At 40.4% G+C, this 23,900-nt stretch overlaps 1 protein-coding gene across 1 annotated transcript in view; it reads left to right on the top strand.

Moving 5' to 3' along the window:
* LOC126485031 (synaptic vesicle glycoprotein 2B-like) overlaps window positions 1-21,108 on the top strand; it is a 280,668-nt gene extending 259,560 nt beyond the window's left edge. The window contains exons 11-12 of the mRNA XM_050108635.1: window positions 19,135-19,262; window positions 20,947-21,108. Of these exons, the coding sequence (XP_049964592.1) occupies window positions 19,135-19,262; window positions 20,947-21,002 (184 nt within the window). The 3' untranslated portion in view covers window positions 21,003-21,108. The remainder of the gene's footprint in view (window positions 1-19,134; window positions 19,263-20,946) is intronic.
* The last annotated feature ends 2,792 nt before the right edge of the window (window positions 21,109-23,900 follow it).

Genomic DNA, 23,900 nt, shown 5'->3' on the forward strand with positions numbered 1-23,900 from the left:
CGGGGATGGAGGTCGCTGAATCAGCTGCCAGCGCATCCTGACGTCATCAAAACTCCATGGCTGTACATGGCCAGCACACCGCAGTACGTTGCACAGGTCACTGAGGTAGCCCTTCTGCACCAAGCTGCTTTGCAGATAGCAAAGTGGTGTCCTCTTCATCGTGGGACCCTGTGACACAGCCAGAGAGGAATGCAGCACTGTAGCTGGGAATAATAAGACACTTGAAGATCACAGACGAGTTTTAATATGATGCATTCTGACAGTTTCCATCCACTTTCAACATTCCTTCACCACACGCTAACATCTACATTTGGCACTGACGACTACACCACATAGAATGCAGCACAGTGGTTGCAGGTTAGCTTGTAGATCACGTGACTGGTTTCATTGGTAGCCCTGCCTTTGATGGGATAGGTGAAGTTAGTAACCGTACTGGCATAGGTGGTGGTGGGACGATGTATAGGACAGGTCTTGCATTTAGATCCATTGTAGGGGTATGAGCCATGAGGTGAGGGGTTGGGAGCAGGGGTTGTGTAGGGATTGACAAGTAAATTGCATAGGTTTGATGGATGGTGGAATACCTTGTGGGAGGGTGGGAAGGATAGTGGGCAAGCCATTTCTCATTTAGGGGCACAATGAGAGGTAATCGAAACCCTGGCAGAGAATGTAATTCAGTTGCTCTAGTCCTGGGTGGTACTAAGTTTCAAGAGGAGTGGTTCTCTGTGGCCAGACAGTGGGACTTTGGGAGGTGGTGGGAGATTGGAAAGATGAGGCATGAGAGATTTGTTTTTGTACAAGGTTCAGAGTATAACTATGGTCAGTAAAGGCTTCAGAGAGACTCTCGGTATTCTTTGAGAGGGACTGCTTGTCACTGCACATACGATGACCATGGGTGGCTAGGCTGTAAAAAAGGGACTTCTTGGTATGGAACCTACTAACCACCAGCAATGTCTCCACTCCGACAGCTGCCACCCATTCCATACCAAGAAGTCACTTCCATACAGCCTAGCCACCTGTGGTCTTGGCATCTGCAGTGACGAGCAGTCCCTTCAAAATGCCTTATCTTTCCAGTCTCCCACATCTCCCATAGTGATATTCCACTGTCCACTGAACCTACACAACATACTCGTCCATCCTTACACAACCCCTGCTCCCAATCCCTTATCTCATGGCTCATACCCCTGTAATAGACCTAGAAGCAAGACCTGTCCCATACATCATCCCACCACCAACTACTCCAGTCCAGTCACTAACTTCACCTTTCCCCTCAAAGGCAGGGCTACCCGTGAAACCAGTCATGTGGTCTACATGCTGTGACCTCTGTGTTGCATTCTGTGTGTGTATGACAACCAACAAGCTGTCTGTCCACATGAATGGCCACCAACAAACTGTGGCCAAGAAATATGTGGGACACCCTGTTACCAAACATGCTGCCAAACATGATATCCTTCATTTCAATGACTGCTTCTTAGCTTGTGCCATATGGATCCCTCCCACCAACACCAGCTTTTATGAATTGCACAGGTGGGAACTTTCCCTGCAATACATCCTACGTTCCTGTAACCCTCCCCTGCCTCAACCTTCGTTAGTCACTGTCCTCACCCATCCAGCCCCATCCCTGCACCCATTCCAGTGCTACACAGCCGTCATTCCACAACCATACCCAGTCTTTTTATTTCATTGCTTTTCCACTACCCCCCCCCCCCTCCACCCCGCACACACACACACACACACACACACACACACACACACACACACACACACACACCTCTCCCCTGCTCTCCGTCTAACCTGCAGCACTTGACTGTTCGCCATGCCCACCATATTGTGCCTCCCCCTCCCTGCCCCAGCCTCCTCCTTACAGCTACCCAGTCGCCACTCCCATCATGCACTGATGCTGCTGCTCGCAGTGTGTTTTCAGCTGCCTGAGTCGTGTGTGAGTTATGTTGGCATGTGTGTGATTGTGTGTGTGTGTGTGTGTGTGTGTGTGTTTGTGTGTGTGTGTGTGTGTGTGTGTGTGTGTGTGTGAGAGAGAGAGAGAGAGAGAGAGAGAGAGAGAGAGAGTGGGTGTGCATATGCGCATCTGTTGTTGATGAAGGCCTTAATGGCTGAAAGCTACAATTGTGTCTTTTTGTTGTGCCTATCTGCGACTTAGTATCTCTGCTATATGGTGAGTAGCAACTTCCCTTCTCATAATATTGTCCCATAAAGAGTGTGAGAGATGATTAGACTAATTACAGCATGCACAGAGCCATTTAAGCAAATATTCTTATGCTCCACATGTGAATGGTATAGGAAAAAGCCCCAATAGCTGGTACTGTGGGATGCACCATTTGCCATGTTTTTTGCAAATGATTGCATTGTAAGGACACAGATTGCTTGATGACTCTAATTTTGTTCAACCCACTTTGACAACAATCAGGCCTTCTCAGCTGTTGAAGAACACAACCATCAGCACTTAGCAGAAGTTTTCCAGTGCCTTGAGTATTGCTACGTGATAATCAATCTGGCAAAGTGAGTTTTCAGTTAACCACACATCACACATGTCCATAAATGTGGATGATAAATGGTGTAGAGAGGAGAATAGAAGCTTTTAAGATGAGCTGTTGCAGAAGAATTCTGAGATTAATCATTTTTTCTTTTCAACTAAGTACTGATGAGTTACTGAATCAAACTGGAGAGATAAGAAATTTGTGGCACAACTTGACTGAAAGAAAAGTTTGGTTGATAGGAGGCACCCTAAGGCAATGGAGGAAAGTTTGGGGTATAATAATTGTAGATTGAGAGCAAGGTCTGACTACAGTAAGCATTTTCAAATTTATGTAAGTAAGTTCCAGTAGTAATTCAGAGGTTAAGTGGCTTGTATGGGATAGACTAGTATAGAGAGCTGCATTGGACTGACAACCATAACAACAAACACTTTACATATATTGTTTTTGTTAGAAGTGCTGGCATAGTGCTACGCCATTTATTTGCAGAAGTTGAGTAATACTGTCACTGCCTGATTGTCTTGATCCATGGCTTTCATTACGTCAGATGTCCGCCCCTGGTAGCTGAGTGGTCAGCGCGACAGCATGTCAATCGTAAGGGCTCAGGTTCGATTCCCGGCAGGATTGGAGATTTTCTCCGCTCAGGGACTGGGTGTTGTGTTGTCCTAATCATCATCATTTCATCCCCATTGACGTGCAAGTCGCCGAAGTGGTGTCAAATCAAAAGACTTGCACTTGACGAATGGTCTACCAGTCGGGAGGCCCTAGTCATGTGGCATTTATTTATTTATTACGTCAGATGAGAAAAGTATGAGTTGAACAACTGAAATCCCATGTAGGAATATCAACAATGTAGGAAAATAAAAACACTTAAAACCTACAACTATGGATAAAAGGATGCAAAGCAAAAGGTTAGGACCCAGGTACCATCCTATGTCATTTCCTGTTACTGTCTTATTGACATAAATACCTCTGAAACAAGTAGGCCTTTGGCAATCACAATTTCAGTTAATTACAACACAGATTAGAGGTAAGATAACAATCCCAATAATAGGGCAATATAACAGGTAGGCCTTGATTAATAAGAGTTTCAGCTAAACCAAATTATGAAATAGCTCTTAATTTAATCAAAAGGGAACAGGCAGGCCTTCAATGATAGCAGTTCAGTTAAGTGAAATGAACAAACAGGCCTTCTTTAATAACAGCTTCAGTTAAGTAAGAACAAATAGAAAACAGGTAGGCCTTCATAAATAACTACTTCAGTTAAGTAACCAAGAGTTTGAATTGCCTCTGCACAAGGGGTGCACCAGAATGCTTATACACAAGGAGCACAAGGCTACACCTAATAGGAAGGCCAAAAAAGGTTACAATGAGAGGACCGCCTCCCAAGGCCCTTTTCATTGGGTACAGACTGGCAAAAGAAATATTAACACAGCAGGGTTAATTATGTGAAAGCAGCAATAACTTGCCAAATGGTATACCTGTGTCACTGCAAGATATTGCCTCTACAACAACGGCGAAATGCCCAAAAGAAAACTAGGCTGTCAAACCCAATTACATAGCCTCAGCAATTGCAAATTTTGAGACCCAGGCACCTCCTAAGCCAATATAATTAATAGAGCAATGACGTCTGCAATGCCTGAAGGTATCTCAAAACCGGCACTGGATGTACTACAAGAGAAAGACACTTATCTGGTGTTCGAAGATGTTTGACAGGGAGGTTGGCTCAAACCCCTACTATCTAGGTACTGCCTGATGATGAGGGGTCCAGCCACATCATAGATGTGAATTGTGAATTGTAGTTTATTAGTCCCATAACGTACATAATCTAAATCATTTGATCCAGGTACAGGAGACACGTCAACATTTTGGTAAAGTTTGATCATATACATACAACACCTGATTTTGAACAAATGGTACCATAACAATAATACAATATAAAAATACACATACATTAAAAAAACTAACAATTAATTACAACAACTGATTTTAACAAATGGTACCATAATAATAATACAATTTTGTTACACATACAATAAAAGACTAACAATTAATTACCCCTTGCTCAAATTATCATGTCATCCTCTATGAGTTCTTCTACTGAATAGTAGCATTTATCCCACAGAATCTGCTGTAGCCTTATTTTTAGACTCTCTGGCTTCATATTAAATATATTTTTGCCCATTAGCTTGTTATATATTGTTATCCCCATATACTGTGGAGTTCGTGCATATAATTTCAAATGGTGTGTGGGTAACATAAAATTATTTTTATTTCTTGTGTTGTATGTGTGGTTAAAATGATTTTCCTCAAATAATTTTTGTCTGCTGTGTACAAAGATTATAATTTCATAAATGTATATGGAGGGAACTGTTAGGATTTGCAGGTTCCGAAATAATGGGCGACAAGATTCTGTTTGTTGTGCACTACACATGTATCTTATAATTTTCTTTTGCAGTTTCAGTATTTGAGATACACTACTTGAATTTCCCCAGAAAATGATACCATACCTAATGAAAGATTCAAAATAACTATGATATGCTATTTTTTGTGTACTCATGTCAGTGGAGTTTGCTAGTATTTGCATTGCAAATGCAAAGCTGCTTCGTTTATTTGATAGGAACTCAATATGTGTACTCCAGTTCAAGTTGTTGTCCACATTTAGTCCTAGGAATAAGTCCATAAGAGTACGAGGGGAGGGAGATCTCTTCTGAACAGCACGTTCCAAGGCATCCCAGATATGATCAATAATGTTCTAATGTTCATGTCTGGGGAGTTTGGAAGCCAGTGGGAGTGTTTAAACTCAGAAGTTCTGCAGAAATTTTTACTAAGTCTCAGACGGTGTTCAGGAAAGATAGATTAGGCAGAATTGGTGGTGGAGTGTTTGTGTCTGTCAGTAGTGGTTTATCTTGTAGTGAAGTCGAAGTAGATACTCCGTGCGAATTGGTATAAGTGGAGGTTATACTTAACAGCCGAACTAAGTTCATAGTTGGCTCCTTCTACCGACCCCCAGACTCTGATGATATAGTTGCTGAACAGTGCAGAGAAAATTTGAGTCTCGTAACAAATAAATACCCCACCCATACGGTTATAGTTGGTGGGGACTTCAACTTTCCCTCAATATGTTGGCAAAAACACTTGTTCAAAACCGGTGGTAGGCAGAAAACACCTTCCTAGATTGTCCTAAATGCTTTCTCTGAAAATTATTTCGAGAAGTTAGTCCACGAACCCACGCTAATTGTAAATGGTTGCGAAAACACACTTGACCTCTTAGCCACAAACAATCCAGAGCTAATAGAGAGCAGCATGACTGATACAGGGATTAGTGATCACAAGGTCATTGTAGCTAGGCTCAATACCGTTTCTTCCAAATCCACGAGAAATAAATGCAAAATAATTTTATTTAAAAAAGCGGATAAAGTGTCACTAGAAGTCTTCCTAAGAGACAATCTCCATTCCTTCCGAACTGACTATGCAAATGTAGACGAGATGTGGCTCAAATTCAAAGATATAGTAGCAACAGCAATTGAGAGATTCATACCTCATAAATTGGTAAGAGATGGAACTGATCCCCATGGTACACAAAACAGGTACGAACGCTGTTGCAGAGGCAACGGAAAAAGCATGCAAAGTTCAGCAGAACGCGAAATCCCGAAGATTGGCTAAAATTTACAGAAATTTGGCACGGACTTCAATGCGAGATGCCTTTAATAGGTTCCACAACGAAACATTGTCTCGAAATTTGGTAGAAAATCTGAAGAAATTCTGGTCGTATGTAAAGTACACAAGCAGCAAGACGCAGTCAATACCTTCACTGCGCAGTGCCGATGGTACTGTTACCGACGACTGTGCCGCCAAACCGGAGTTATTGAACACAGTTTTCCGAAATTCCTTCACCAGAGAAGATGAATGGAATATTCCAGAATTTGAAACACAAACAGCTGCTAGCATGAGTTTCTTAGAAGTAGATACCTTAGGGGTTGCGAAGCAACTCAAATCGCTTGATACGGGCAAGTCTTCAGGTCCAGATTGTATACCGATTAGGTTCCTTTCAGATTACGCTGATACAATAGCTCCCTACTTAGCAATCATATGCAACTGCTCACTCACCGATAGATCTGTACCTACAGATTGGAAAATTGCGCAGGTCGCACCAGTGTTTAAGAAGGGTAGTAGGAGTAATCCATCGAACTACAGACCTATATCATTGACGTCGGTTTGCAGTAGGGTTTTGGAGCATATACTGTATTCAAACATTATGAATCACCTCGAAGGGAACAATCTATTGATATGTAATCAGCATGGTTTCAGAAAACATCGTTCTTGTGCAACCCAGCTAGCTCTTTATTCGCACGAAGTAATGGCCACTATCGACAGGGAATCTCAGGTTTATTCCGTATTTATGGATTTCCGGAAAGCTTTTGACACCGTTCCTCACAAGCAACTTCTAATCAAGCTGTGGGCCTATTGGGTATCGTCTCAGTTGTGCAACTGGATTCGTGATTTCCTGTCAGGAAGGTCGCAGTTCGTAGTAGTAGACAGCAAATCATCGAGTAAAACTGAAGTGATATCAGGTGTTCCCCAGGGAAGCGTCCTGGGACCTCTGCTGTTCCTGATCTATATAAATGACCTGGGTGACAATCTGAGCAGTTCTCTTAGGTTGTTCACAGATGATGCTGTAATTTACCATCTAGTAAGGTCATCCGAAGACCAGTATCAGTTGCAAAGCAATTTACAAAAGATTGCTGTATGGTGTGGCAGGTGACAGTTGACGCTAAATAACGAAAAGTGTAAGGTGATCCACATGAGTTCCAAAAGAAATCCGTTGGAATTCGATTACTCAATAAATACTACAATTCTCAAGGCTGTCAATTCAACTAAGTACCTGGGTGTTCAAATGATGAAAAACTTCAGTTGGAAAGACCACATAGATAATATTGTGGGGAAGGTGAGCCAAAGGTTGTGTTTCATTGGCAGGACACAGAAGATGCAACAAGTCCACTAAAGAGACAGCTTACACCACACTCGTTCGTCTTCTGTTAGAATATTGCTGCGCGGTGTGGGATCCTTACCAGGTGGGATTGACAGAGGACATCGAAAGGGTGCAAAAAAGGGCAGCTCGTTTTGTATTATCACGTAATAGGGGAGAGAGTGTGGCAGATATGATACGCGAGTTGGGATGGAAGTCATTAATGCAAAGATGTTTTTCGTCGCGGCGAGATCTATTTACGAAATTTCAGTCATCAACTTTCTCTTACGAATGTGAAAATATTTTGTTGAACCCAACCTACATAGGTAAGAATGATCATCAAAATAAAATAAGAGAAATCAGAGCTCGAACAGAAAGGTTTAGGTGTTCGTTTTTCCCACGTGTGATTCGAGAGTGGAATGGTAGAGAGATAGTATGATTGTGGTTCGATGAACCCTCTGCCAAGCTTTTAAATGTGAATTGCAGAGTAGTCATATAGATGTAGATGTAGATGTACATACATAGCAAAATGTCTGTTTTTGTTATATTTCAGGATACATGTTATCACTCCGTCACAGGAAACTCCATCGGCTTGCACAATTTAAGAAATCCTGTTAACAACCAAGGCCCGTATCGACTCAGGAAAAGCAAACAACAGCCACAATTCAAGGAAATAACTGGTGGTGAAATAGATCAGCTAAGAAATCACAGTGACCACAACAGCCTTATAGGTATCAATAAAAAAATAGCAGTTAAGACCTCAAAATCCAAAACTTAACTGAAGTTCATGAATAAAAGCTGAAGCTTACCGGTTCCATAGGGGGATCCAGAATTCAGCACAGCGAATCTGGTTTCAACTCTCTCATTGTTGTGCCATGTCCCACAGCTGGCTAGCCAGGCTATACAGGAAGATGGAACTTGAAGTCAGCCATGGATTCAAGTTGGCCCACAAATAGGCCAACAACAACTTGCTGGACTCTGTGCCCAAGATGCTTGTGCAAGTCCACTCCTTGGGTGAAGATCAAGGTTAAAACAGGCTCAAACATGGTATTTGGATGTCTCTATAGGCCCCCTGTCTCAGCAGTTGTTGTGGCAGAGCACCTGAAGGAAAATTTGGAATACATTTCGAGTATTTTTCCCGACCATATTATAGTTCTGGGTGGAGATTTTAATTTGTCGGATATAGACTGGGAGACTCAAACGTTTATAACGGGTGGCAGGGACAAAGAATCCAGTGAAATTTTTTTAAATGCATTATCTGCAAACTACCTTGAGCAGTTAAACAGAGAACTGACTTATGGCAATAACATATTAGACCTTCTGGTGACAAACAGACCCGAACTATTTGAAACAGTTAATGCAGTACAGGGAATCAGCGATCATAAAGTGGTTATTGCATCAATGATTTCAGCTGTAAATAGAAATATTTAAAAAGGTAGGAAGATTTTTCTGTTTAGCAAAAGTGACAAAAACCAGATTTCAGAGTACTTGATGGCTCAACACAAAAGTTTTGTCTCAAGTTCAAATATTGTTGAGGATCACGGACAAAGTTCAAAAGCATCGTACAATATGCATTAGATGAGTATGTGCCAAGCAAGATCGTAAGAGATGGAAAAGAGCCACCGTGGTACAACAACCAAGCTAGAAAATTGCTGCGGAAGCAAAGGGAACTTCACAGCAAATATAAACATAGTCAAAGTCTTGCAGACAAACAAAAATTACGCAAAGCGAAATGTAGTGTGAGGAGGGCTATGCGAGAGGCATTCAATGAATTAGAAAGTAAAGTTCTGTGTACTGACTTGGCAGAATATCCTAAGAAATTTTGGTCTTATGTCAAAGCGGTATGTGGATCAAAACAAATGTCCAGACACTCTGTGACCAAAATGGTACTGAAACAGAGGATGACAGACTAAATGCCGAAATACTAAGTGTCTTTTTCCAAAGCTGTTTCACAGAGGAAGACTGCACTGTAGTTCCTTTTCTAGATTGTTGCACAGATGACAAAATGGTAGATATGGAAATAGCTGACAGAGGGATACAGAAACAATTAAAATTGTTCAAAAGAGGAAAGGCTGTTGAACCTGATGGGATACCAGTTTGAATTTACACAAAGTAAGCGAAGGAACTTGCCCCCCTTCTTGCAGCAGTGTACCGTAGGTCTCTAAGGAACTTCCCCCCCTTCTTGCAGCAGTGTACCGTAGGTCTCTAGAAGAGTGTAGCATTCCAAAGGATTGGAAAAGGGCACAGGTCATCCCCGTTTTCAAGAAGGGATGTCGAACAGATGTGCAGGACTATAGACCTCTATCTCTAACGTCGATCAGTTGTAGAATTTTGTAACATGTATTATGTTCCAGTATAATGACTTTTCTGGAGACTAGAAGTCTTCTCTGTAGGAATCAGCATGGGTTTCAAAAAAGACGATCGTGTGAAACCCAGCTCACGCTATTCACCCACGAGACTCAGAGGGCCATAGACACGGGTTCCCAGGTACATGCCGTGTTTCTTGACTTCCGCAAGGCGTTCGATACAGTTCCCCACAGTCGTTTAATGAACAAAGTAAGAACATATGGACTATCAGACCAATTGTGTGATTGAATTGAAGAGTTCCTAGATAACAGAACGCAACATGTCATTCTCAATGCAGAGAAGTCTTCCGAAGTGAGAGTGATTTCGGGTGTGCCACAGGGTAGTGTCATAGGATCATCGCTATTCACAATATACATAAATGACCTTGTGGATGACATCAGAAGTTCACTGAGGCTTTTTGCAAATGATGCTGTAGTATATCGAGAGTTTGTAACATTGGAAAACTGTACTGAAATGCAGGAGGATCTGCAACAAATTGATGCATGGTGCAGGGAATGGCAATTGAATCTCAATGTAGACAAGTGTAATGTGCTGCGAATACATAGAAAGAAATATCCATTATCATTTAGCTACAATATAGCAGGTCAGCAGCTGGAAGCAGTTGATTCCATAAATTATCTGGGAGTACGCATTAGGAGTGATTTAAAATGGAATGATCATATAAAGTTTATAGTCAGTAAAGCAGATGCCAGACTGAGATTCATTGGAAGAATCCTAAGGAAATGCAATCTGAAAACAAAGAAAGTAGGTTACAGTACACTTGTTTGCCCACTGCTTGAATATTGCTCACCAGTGTGGGATCCGTACCAGGTAGGGTTGATAGAATAGATAGAGAAGATCCAATGGAGAGCAGCGCACTTCGTTACAGGATCATTTAGTAATCGTGAAAGCATTACGGAGATGATAGATAAACTCCAGTGGAAGACTCTGCAGGAGAGACACTTAGTAGCTTGTTACAGGCTGCTTGCAGAATATGGATGTAGATGTAGATGTAGATGTAGATGTACTTGCTGGGCAGACTTCTCACACTGTCCTCCTCACTCGTTTACCACTCCCCAACTATTGATGCTACAACATGCCCCGCCCCCATCAATGACCTGGAGCAAAGATTTTAGTGGCCTCAAACCAGGGGACTTCACACAACAAATCCAGCTAGAGGTGCAAGGAATTTGAAAGACGATGCCAGCAACCCTGCCATGACTCACTACTTACCATAAATAAGACACATTAAGTTGCAGGCAGCACAATTAAAAGACACTTACACAAGCTTTCAGCCAAAGCCTTCATCAGCAAAAGAGAAACAGAGAAGCACATACCATTCATACACATAAGCAAGCACACCTCACGTACACATGACCATTAACTCCACCAGCTCAGGCCAGAATGCAGCTATCCTGTGGGATGGCAGCAGTAATCTGGAAGGGAAGGGATAGTAGTGTTTGTGTGTGGGTGGGGGCAAAGGAACACTGTCTGGCAGAGTGTGTGGGAACTTAGAGTGCCAACAGACAAGGTAATAAGAGGTGGTGTGGCAAGGAGACAGTGACATAAGGGAGTGAAAAGGAGAGGAGCAGGGAAAGATGGGTGGTTATGTTGGCAGAGGGTGGCAAACAAAGAGGTTGGGAAATGAGAATGGGGAGGCAGTGATAGGACAAAGGGGTGGAAACTGTAGGATGGAGTGCGTGGGGATAGTATGTTACTGTAGATTGAGGCCAGGATAATTACAGGAGTAGAGAATGTATTGTAAGGATAACTCCAATCAGCACAGTCCAGAAAAGCTGGTTGTAGAGGGGAGGATCCAGATGAGTTGGGTAGTGAAGCAGCCATTGAAATCAAGTATGTTATGCTCAGATGCATGCAGTGCACAGAGTGGTCCATTTTGCTCTTCGCACATTTTGATAGTGGCCGTTAATCCTGGTGGACAGCTTGTTGGTAACCGTACCAATATAAAAAGCTGTGCAGAAGTTGCAGCAGAGCTGGTAAATGACACGACTGGCCCCTGATGTGACAGGATAACCTGTGACAGGACTGGAACAGGAAGTGATAGGTGGGTGGATTGGGCAGGAGTTGGAATTAGGAATGGTATAGGGGTGGACTAGGATGTTGTGGTGGTTGGGTGGGTGATGGAACATCACTTTAGGAGGGGCGTGAAAGATCTCGGGTAGGATATCCCCTTTTTCAGGGCATGATGAAGGGTAATCAAAGACTTGGCAAGGGATGTGGTTCAGTTGTTCCATCCTGGGCGGTACTGGGCAATGAAAGGGGCACTCCTTTGCGGCTGGTTCTAGGGGGTGTGAGGGGAAATTGCATGGGAGAGCTGTTTGTGGCCTAAGTCTGGAGGACAGTGTTGCTTTTTTATATATTTGTTTTTATTTAATGCTACTGCTTTCGAGCATGACTCATTTTCAAGTGGTAGGCACCACTTGAAAATAAGCCATGTTTAAAACTCGCAACAATAAATAAAAAATATGTGTAAAAAAGCAGCTCTGGTGGAATATCATTATTATGCATTCTATGACCTATGGTGGCTTGATCATGTGATATCTTGAGGGGGTGCTACATTTGAAGTTGAGTAGTGGTGACAGTGATAACACTGATGTCACTCACCATATTGGCAGCTTTGTTGGATACAGCAGATTTGTTCCCCAGGAAAAATTCCATAGTTAACAATTAAGTACATAGATGAATAGTATGAAACTGAAAGGCGCTGATGACAGAACACCAAGGGCATAAAATGCTGATAATGCTCTGTTTTTAAGTATTTTTGTGATTGAATTTTCTCATTTTCAGAATATCCACATGCCAATTTGTTGTAAGGTTGTAACACAATAAAGCAGATAAAACACCTTCTGCACCAGTCAAAATTTTTTGCCATTTAATATCTGTTGATAACTTGTACTGTATTTCTGATTCTGAATCTGTAGACCTTATTACAGAAACTGTATTTAATACATAACTGATGTAATAGTGTACTTATTTCTGACTCTATATAATTCATTGTAAATATAATGAAAATATTGTAAAGCGCTGGGTAATAGCCAGGGGAACTTTATTTAAATATATCGATAGCAACAACGAAATGGCAGAAGCTGTGTCATTGTTTATCTTTGCTTAGGGAGAGTAGAGAGGATATAAAATGTAGACTGGCAATGGCAAGGAAAGTGTTTCTGAAGAAGAAAAAGTTGTTAACATTGAGTATAGATTTAAATGTCAGGAAGTCGTTTCTGAAAGTATTTGTATGGAGTGTAGCCATGTATGGAAGTGAAATGTGGACAGTAAATAGTTTAGACAAGAAGAGAATAGAAGCTTTCGAAATGTGGTGCTACAGAAGAATGCTGAAGATTAGATGGGTAGATCACATGACTAATGAGGAGGTACTGAATAGAATTGGGGAGAAGAGGAGCTTGTGGCACAACTTGACTAGAAGAAGGGATTGATTGGTAGGACATGTTCTGAGACATCAAGGGATCACCAATTTAGTATTGGGGGGCAGTGTGGAGGGTAAAAATCGTAGAGGGAGACCAAGAGATGAATACACTAAGCAGATTCAGAAGGATGTAGGCTGCAGTAGGTACTGGGAGATGAAGAAACTTGCACAGGATAGAGTAGCATGGAGAGCTGCATCAAACCATTCTCAGGAGTGGAGACCACAACAACAACAACAACAACAACAACAGGGAGAGTCTCTGTCGAGTGTTGCGAGCAGAGAGGAGGTAGAGCAGCTTGAGTCATGAAAGAGTGCTGAAGTGTTTATTGAGCACTCCCGCAGATCTGTGATGCAGCTGTGATCGCACCTGTGTGGGCGCACCTAGTTCGTTAACCCCCGAGAGTATTGAGAGCACGGTAGGTGTGGACAGGTGGAGGAAGCTGCAATTCTAACTATTCCCTGCCCCATAATTATCCATGGCTCTGGGAATGACTTGGAATTCTCATCCAACAGCAGCAGCAGCACCAGCGGCAACTCAGCATTGTTGTCAGCTACATTCATCATCATCTGTACAGTTACAACATCGTAAGACTGTTAAGTGAAAAGTTATAAACTTACATAGGCATTACTCAGTGACATTTCTTCACAAAGTATTACTAATTTGAATAATAACAGTTAATAATAATAATAGTTAAAACGTATAGAAAGTAAACTGCTTGCCTTTTTCTAAAATTTGGATTACATTACACTGAGGTTACTAAAAGTAATTTTTTTTACACAACAAAGTTTTAGTTATGAAAAGGAAAGTTGCTACTCACCATATAGCGGAGATGCTGAGTTGCAGATTGGCACAACAAAAAGACTGTTATTTGTGACAGTCTTCTTGTTGTGCCTATCTGTGACTCAGCATCTCTGTTATATGATGAGTAGCAACTTTCCTTTTCATAGTATTGTTACATTTCATCCTGGATTTTTCAAAAGTTTTAGTTACATTTATTTAACCAGTAACTCCATTTAATTTTACTTTCAAAATTTAGTATTTCAGAATAAGTAACTGCAAACACAGTGCTTTCTGATTCATTTATTTTTTCATGAACTGTTGTGCTGTGGAAAAGCGTGACAACCTTCTGTTGCCATGCCAGTGATTATTGCTTAAATTTCTTTGTCATTACCTTTCTTAAGATTCTGGAGATCATTCCCCTAGTGGGCTGGTGACTGTTTAATTATCCCGTTTCTAGCTTATCAGTATTTTCTTTGTATTATCAGTAATTTTTGTAGTAAATATTACGTGGTACACTTTTCACCCCTGTGTGGTTTGTGAATGATTGCAGTATATTACACCCATTTCAAAATTATCATCTGTATTTAGATTAGGTTTAGAATAGATTCTTCCTTCAGAAGGATCTGTTGTACACTTTCCTCCAACTAACTGGTGTTATTTTCCTTTGGTAATGATAGCCTTACTCACTGTGAAATTTCAGTAGGCATATGCAATCATGGTCAGTTGTATCACAGTCCAGTAGGCCGATTAAAAATGGTGAGGTTACAAGGTTCAATGTAAAATGAACACGTTTCACAACAAAACGATTTTTTAAGACCTGAAGATGACAGCAAGGCCTGTCAAAACTGATTGTGTTAAGTAAAAAAATATTTATGCACTCTAGGCTGTTAAATGTTTTAGCTAGTATTTTTTTGAGTTCAGACTACTTCATCTGAGAATCGATATTCATTCCTACATTGCAGTCTATAGAGGTACCATATACATTTAATTTAACAGTGGCATTTTCCCTCTTCAGTCTGAAATTTGTTGCATTTGTTTTTCTTATGCTCAGTGTAGCTTTAGTGCATATTGACCAACTGTAAACTTCATTAGGGTTTTCATTTGCTTTCACTGCAAGGAGTTCTCTCTCTCCCTCTCTCTCTTTTTTCCCAGTAACTATAATGCCGCTGACATCAACAAAGAGATATTTTCCCCCATGGCTAACACTATCGGGAAAGTTGATTGTTGATGCTGTAGTTGTAATTACACTTGTTGCAGTGTTGAATTCTATAAAACCACGGATGATGGTTATGAGAGTGCTACTGATCTCATCTGTGATATTTGTGTTTGTCCCCATACAAAATTATGTCAATTTTATGGATGAGACTGTATCTAGAACTCCTGTTAATTTGTTAAAAAAAGTGTCCACTCTACCACTGGTGAGTCACAACCATAAAAATAATTACTTTTCTGTTGATGTTAAGTCCTGTTACTTCAATAGCTGATATTTCAAAAGTATTTGTCTTCACTAACTAAGTCAAGCCCCAGTTTAAACTATTTGCCTTTTCTTACATAAATGCACAATATCCCGCCATCTGAAGAATTCCTCCAGTCAGAGCTTTTTTTAATGACATCCAGTAAATATTAATTTTAGCTTGTCAGAATATATCTTGTGAGTGTTGGATGCAGAAGCTTTTAAATTAACGGGGGCACACTTTATACAGTGGAAACTGTTGTCTGGATTAACTTTCTGAACTAGCTATAACAATCTTCCCTTTCCAGTCCTGTTTAGCTGTAAATCATGCCTAAAGAAACCCCATCTATCAATAGTCCTGACTGGTATCAGTGCAACATGTGTAAAGTCAGCTGCCATCTATTTATACCATTGATCAGATGTTCTTGAGAAAGATTATGTCAAGTGGATTTTGAGAATCTACATGATATTTTATACTGATAAAATATGTAATTATGATAACTATCAAATTGTCTGCTAATATGAATGGACATTACCAAACTATCTAAAAGCAAATTTGATCACAGTTGCTGAACATGCAGCCCACACCATCAGAAATGCCTTCAGTGGTTGCTTCAAAACTTGTAAATTGAATCTGTCTCCCAGCCAGTTCCTCCCCCCAATCATCATTTCCATGAACTGTCCAGATGAGAACACAATCTCTGTTCTCAGTCAGCCACCACTTCCCGTTCACAGAGCCAATATCTTCTTGTGCCATTTTTCAGCCCATTCACCTGATTATCTAACCTTGTACATCCATTCTAGTCTCTCATCTTCCTCTTTCGTGCACTTTTGATTACTCCTATTCCACGTTTAGTCACCACTACACTTCTACTGACAGCTATCTATGTTCTCCTTTTCCGGCTTCCATTATTACCCTGCAGCCTCCTTTGGTCAAAGACTTTCTTAATGAAAGAATTTAATTTTTCGGTGCCATCAATTGATGGTGAAATGAGAAATGCTATGTGTTTGGGAACAATACAATTGAAGACATTACAAATATGTTTGTACTGAGGATGAACTTTGTCAGAAGTTACTGACCATACGTTTCCTCAATTCTTCACTTAATAAACTTCTATTTCAGATTTTTCTTGCAATTGTGTCTCCACAACAAGGCAGTGAGGTGACATTTTGTAAACTCTGCTGTATTTTGTCAAAAGAAGCAAATTTTAACATGGAAACAAGAAAAGTGAGTAGGTTTTACTCAAAATACACCACTCATGGGACTTCGCTGAAAGTTACAAATGGTTAACAAACCAAGTGCAAACAAACTGCTGCATTTTCATTGGAATTCTTTTCAGATACTAATCAAAGCAGAGGTGACAGATTGTTCTGAATTTCAGTATGTAAGTGTGGGTGTGGAGGGGCTCCACTCAATGTTTACTAAAAATGTGAGCCTCAGTTTGGAATGGCACTTCTCCTCCAGCTCTTGGTGTTTCCCCTATAGCATCTGTCTGTAACCCCCACCACTACCACTTGTGTCTGTATATGTGTGGATGGATATGTGTGTGTGTGCGAGTGTATACCCGTCCTTTTTTCCTTTTTTTCCCCCCCTAAGGTAAGTCTTTCCGCTCCCGGGATTGGAATGACTCCTTACCCTCTCCCTTAAAACCCACATCCTTTTGTCTTTCCTTCCCTCTTTCCTGATGAGGGAACAGTTTGTTGCGAAAGCTTGAATTTTGTGTGTATGTTTGTGTTTGTTTGTGTGTCTGTCAACCTGCCAGCACTTTCATTTGGTAAGTCACATCATCTTTGTCTTTAGATATACACTCCAGGAAATGGAAAAAAGAACACATTGACACCGGTGTGTCAGACCCCCCATACTTGCTCCGGACACTGCGAGAGGGCTGTACAAGCAATGATCACATGCACGGCACAGCGGACACACCAGGAACCGCAGTGTTGGCCGTCGAATGGCGCTAGCTGCGCAGCATTTGTGCACCGCCGCCGTCAGTGTCAGCCAGTTTGCCGTGGCATACGGAGCTCCATCGCAGTCTTTAACACTGGTAGCATGCCGCGACAGTGTGGACGTGAACCGTATGTGCAGTTGACGGACTTTGAGCGAGGGCGTATAGTGGGCATGCGGGAGGCCGGGTGGACGTACCGCCGAATTGCTCAACACGTGGGGCGTGAGGTCTCCACAGTACATCGATGTTGTCGCCAGTGGTCGGCGGAAGGTGCACGGGCCCGTCGACCTGGGACCAGACCGCAGCGACGCACGGATGCACGCCAAGACCGTAGGATCCTACGCAGTGCCGTAGGGGACTGCACCGCCACTTCCCAGCAAATTAGGGACACTGTTGCTCCTGGGGTATCGGCGAGGACCATTCGCAACCGTCTCCATGAAGCTGGTCCCGCACACCGTTAGGCCGTCTTCCGCTCACGCCCCAGCATCGTGCAGCCCGCCTCCAGTGGTGTCGCGACAGGCGTGAATGGAGGGACGAATGGAGACGTGTCGTCTTCAGCGATGAGAGTCGCTTCTGCCTTGGTGCCAATGATGGTCGTATGCGTGTTTGGCGCCGTGCAGGTGAGTGCCACAATCAGGGCTGCATACGACCGAGGCACACAGGGCCAACACCCGCCATCGTGGTGTGGGGAGCGATCTCCTACACTGGCCGTACACCACTGGTGATCGTCGAGGGGACACTGAATAGTACACGGTACATCCAAACCGTCATCGAACCCATCGTTCTACCATTCCTAGACCGGCAAGGGAACTTGCTGTTCCAACAGGACAATGCACGTCCGCATGTATCCCGTGCCACCCAACGTGCTCTAGAAGGTGTAAGTCAACTACCCTGGCCAGCAAGATCTCCGGATCTGTCCCCCATTGAGCATGTTTGGGACTGGATGAAGCGTCGTCTCACGCGGTCTGCACGTCCAGCACGAACGCTGGTCCAACTGAGGCACCAGGTGGAAATGACATGGCAAGCCGTTCCACAGGACTACATCCAGCATCTCTATGATCGTCTCCATGGGAGAATAGCAGCCTGCATTGCTGCGAAAGGTGGATATACACTGTACTAGTGCTGACATTGTGCATGCTCTGTTGCCTGTGTCTATGTGCCTGTGGTTCTGTCAGTGTGATCATGTGATGTATCTGACCCCAGGAATGTGTCAATAAAGTTTCCCCTTCCTGGGACAATGAATTCACGGTGTTCTTATTTCAATTTCCAGGAGTGTATTTTTCCTATGTGGAATGTTTCCCTAAAACAAAGATGAGATGACTTACCGAACGAAAGCGCTGGCAGGTCGATAGACACACAAACAAACACAAACATACACACAAAATTCAAGCTTTCGCAACAAACTGTTGCCTCATCAGGAAATTCCACATGTTATAAGTGCAACAAAAAATTAGAATGAAAATTAGAACACACTTTGCTATTCAAAACGTAAATAAAATGTAAACAGAGGAATTTCATTTTGCTGATTGTCATTTTCAGAATTAGCTCGTTACCAAATTCAAAATGATATCACACTGTATAAAAATTATATTATCACTATTTATGTTGTCACAGCTAAATCATAACAGATAGGATAGAAATCACTCAACTGATAAATTAGATTTATTATTTATTTATTATAAAAAATGTCTTTTAATTCTTTCAGGACAATGGCAATGGGTCTCAATTCACTGTCTGGTCAGCTGGGAACTTTCACTGGGAACTATTCATTTCCTTATTTATTAGCTGCTGATTGCATAGCTCCATTTTCTATGCTAACTGCTTTGGTACTTGGTAAGTTCTTTTAATTGATTACTTACACCCATTCTAAATGTGGGGCTAGCAAATCTGTAATTGCTTGTAAATAACAAATAATAGAGTACAAGTATACTGGGAGAGAAGAGGCTATATACATAGCAGGCAGTATTGACTATACAGACTTTGTCAAGATAATGGCTGAAATGTTGTTCAGTATGCTATCACTATCTTCTTTGTTCCAAGAGTTGTTTTCCTATGATTAATAATTAAAGCATGAATCATTCATTGGCAGTCCTTTAGTGTTTTGTATCTTCTTTTGAAAGTTATTGTTTATGGTAGTTGTTTCTAACACTTTTCTCTGCTTGCATTAAGTATGAGATATAATAAATGAACAGATAGTTTATTTTCTAAAAACACAAGTTGCAGGTGAATGTTTTAAAATATTTGTGTCTTGTGAAATGTTTTATGTGTGTCAGTGTGGTTGAAATTGATGCGAAGGTTTAGGAGGAGACAACAATGGACTTGGAAGAGCAGTTAAACACAACGGACATTGTCTTGAAAGGATGATATTGGAATGTAGTTGAATTAAATCAGGTGATGCTGAGGGAATTAGATTAGGAAATGAGACACTTAAAATTGTAGATGAGTTTTGGTATTCGGGCAGCAAAATAAATGATGACAGCCAAGGTAGAGAGGATATAAAATATAGACTGTCAATGTCAAATTTATCAACATTGAATATGGATTTCAGTGTTAGGTAGACTTTTCTGAAGGTATTTGTTGGGACTGCATTCCTTGTTTGGAAGTGAAATATGTATGATAAACAGTTTAGACAAAAAGATAATAGAATCTTTTGAAGTGTGGTGCTACAGAAGAATGTTGAAGATTAGAGTTTGTATCATGTAACTAATGAGGAGGTACTGAATAGAACTGGGGATACAAGAAATTTGTGGCACACCTTGACTAAAAGAAGGGATCATCTGATAGGACACATTGTAGGTTGCAGTAGTTATGCAAGGGCTTGCACAGGATAGAGTAGCATGGTGAGCTACATCAAACCAGCCTTGGACGAAAAATTACAGCAACACAACAGACTACTACTCATTATATAGAGGAGATCTGAAACTGCATACAGGCACAAGAAAGACTGCTAACATGTGAGCTTTCAGCCAAATGGCTTTCTTCTAAAGTATGCAACACATGCACATTGAAAGAAAGACAGTAGTGTATCACAGCGTAATAACAAGAGCCTGAGGAATCATTCTCAACACTGCATGAAATCATTGTAGAAGAGCTCCTTATGTGCTTCATTATGGCGACCAAATCAGAGTATGAAAATACACACAAATAACAGAAATAGTTGCCTAATGATGTGAAGCAGGACAATAATTTGTGGTTGACATATGATAATTTGCTTTTGAAATTAGGGTACAGTTGTCAGAGAGGGGGACACAGAGAGAGAGAGAGAGAGTGAGTAAGTCAGGGGAGGGGGTTGTGTAGAGGCTGTTTAATTGCTTCTCTGCATCACTGTAGTAACTTTGCTGCTCAAATAAAGTAATTTCTAATTATTCACATATGGTACTAAAATTTCTACAAAGCATAGCTTATCTTCACCACAGTGATTATTTTTTGCTGGATTAGTATCATAGCTGTATATAATAATGTTGTAGTGCACGGCTTGAAAGATAGAAGTTTAATTACAGTAATGCTATGTTTACAGTGACTGCTGGTGTTACATTATTGCTTCCTGACACAAATAAGGCTTCTCTCCAATAAGGAACTTAGCAGTGAAAATGATCCATCAATGGAGATGAGCTCGAGTTTGAACTGTGTGTTCATTGGTTGATCAACTTAGTAGCAGTACCAGAAAAGTGATCAGTGAGTTCAGAAAGTAAAAATGAAATTGATTCTAATATTTTGTCTCCAGTATTTTATATGTGAAAAGATAATATGAAAGACCAATACTGAAAATGTGTTAACAAAGGGCAAGCAGAGCTTCAAATCACATATTCCTCTTCATATGATTTCATTTATTCCCATGACTGTAATGCCATTAACATTTTTTTATCCAATAAAACTTATTTCTTATTTATTACTACTGGTAGTGTTTGTGATGTATCTGGACTTTTTTGTTATTTTTGCAACTTATGTAAGTCTTTCGTCTTATCAAACAATGAGAAATCTTGGATGGAATGTAACTATATTATGAAAAGGATAGTTGCTACTCACCATAAGTGGAGATGCTGAGTCGCAGATAGGCACAACAGAAAGATGGTCAGAAAGGGAGCTTTTGGCCAACAAGACCTTTGTTGAAAATAGACAACACACACACACACACACACACACACACACACACACACACACACACACACACACACACACACACTGATGCAAATGTAACTCACACACTCATAACCACAGTCTCTGCCAGCTGAAGCCAGACTTTGTCTCATGATACATACAACAGACAAAGAAGCTTTCTCTTTTTTTTTGACAAAAAAGCTTTCACTTTTTTTACTCTTCTTGGGCAAGTGGTTTTTACTTGAAAGTGCTATATAATAGTGGACAAGACTTCAGTATTAAAGTTGTTTTCTGTAACATACGGAATGTACATTTGTGATTGAAAGTAATACTAATTTTCACATTATAGAAATGCAATGGTCATCGCCAAATCCCTTCAGTAGCTGTGCTGAGTGTTAGTGCTTAGAGAATGTATATTGTCTTGGAAGAGCACTGTAGTTTAATCCATACATAAGACATAGAGAACATAGTGGAAAGTTGAAAACTTTGTCTTGTCATGAAGCAGGTTCAGATGCTGCTCATGAAGAGCAACAGCTTTTGCGTGAGTCAGTAGCGGTAGTGTATATATAGGTTTACTGATTTGAAGCTATGCCTCTGAAGTCCCATGTAATTTTTTCTCGGACTGTCCCACTGTTATGAGATTTGACAAAAATTATTTTGTTAAATAAAGTACGCAGCACTGCAGCAATCAATTTTTGGTCTCTTCATATTTATTAACATATACAATGTTCCCCTTTTTATGGTCAGTTTTGTAACATGCAAATGCCTCAGAATTCAGAATATACCAGTAAGCTCTTAAGCTTACTTGGAATCTTGAAAGGAATTAGCTTGGGTTATCATGCCCAACGTGAGTCCAGCACTACCAACTCCATACTTTGCAGAAAAATGAGCATGTGCAGGATACTTAATTTAGCTATTAATGATCTCATTGGTCTTGAAAACTTCCAAGTTTGCAATCTCCAACATTCAGTTCTGTGATAATATAGATAGTTGCCAAAAATAAAAAGTTGGCTTTCAGTTTTAAAGACTCTCCTAGGTTTATTCAGTCAGTCAGTAAATCGCACACATATAATTCAAGCTGCTGAACATTTCAATGTAAGCACCAATATTGCATAACATTTCAACATACATGAACTCTACAAAAATATGTCTGCACTCTGTAACATTACTGCATCTGTCTCTTGGGCTTGTTTGTGACAAACATCATGCACTTGGTTCAGATTCAGTATGTTGTTTACATTTTGATCTCCTTATACTGGTGACTAAAGGAAGTTCACATTTATGTTAAAAACAAAACAGTTTTTTATTATTGTTAAAAACAAAGCAGATTTAGATGATTTTCACATAATTATTCTACATCTAGGTAATGATCAGTAAGTATAAAAATGATATTTATCATTTTTAACAGCACAAGGAACTTGAGCTCAGCATTTTCTTGCAACTTTGAATACAAGAACACATTTTAATGTCCACCTTTATCTTATGGTGACATCCTAGGTTTTATATGTTAATTCAGTGTTTCAAAAATCTGAATAAGATTTTACTGTCAACATTTGTGAAAATGAAGTGTGTTTTGGAATTTTGATTTAAGATGCAATTTAAATTTTGTGTGTGTGGATTATAACTTGTCACAATATGTTTAACAAAATTTAAAGTACATTGTGAATAGTTCATCTTGTAAGCTTTCTAATTCTTGAAAGTTAATGACTTTTCATACAGGTAGATATTTTGAAGCTAAGTATTATGTTAGAGTACATACTATTCTGTATTTTGTAATAGTTTGGATGGCCATTCAGGCTCTGACACAAGTTGTGGCAGTTAGCAATGCAGATCAAACATTATTTACATGTACATTGCTTCCCACTCTATTAATTTTAGATATTTGCATGTTACAGACATTGTTACAGTGATTTGAAGAACAAAATGATAGTTGCACTGATAAAAGTCATTAAAAAAGCTTTCTTTCCTTTATCAGTCATGAGAATATCCGCTTATAACTGCCCATCCCCCCCTCCCCTCTCAAGAGGTCCATAGATATTCCACTACGGACAGAATTCTATAAATTTTGCCCACATACAAATTAGAATTTTCTTAATTAGGACAAAAATATGCATGTTATCATGTTGAGAATAGCAAAATATCTTAAAGTTTCTGTATGTCTGAGCATACATATAAATGGTTATGGATAAAAATATCAGATTATTAGAATAAACATATCAAAATATTTAAATTGTTAATATGGTATTTTAAATACAGGACTGCATAAGTGGAGTGCTGAAAAGTGATAGATTTTCGAAGAAATTTAAACAGTATAATAAAATTACATAGTTACCTTAAAGCTTTCTTGAATAACAAAAATATTGATTTTCCTTA

The sequence above is a fragment of the Schistocerca serialis genome, chromosome 6, assembly GCF_023864345.2.
Source record: "Schistocerca serialis cubense isolate TAMUIC-IGC-003099 chromosome 6, iqSchSeri2.2, whole genome shotgun sequence".
Lineage (NCBI taxonomy): Eukaryota > Metazoa > Arthropoda > Insecta > Orthoptera > Acrididae > Schistocerca > Schistocerca serialis.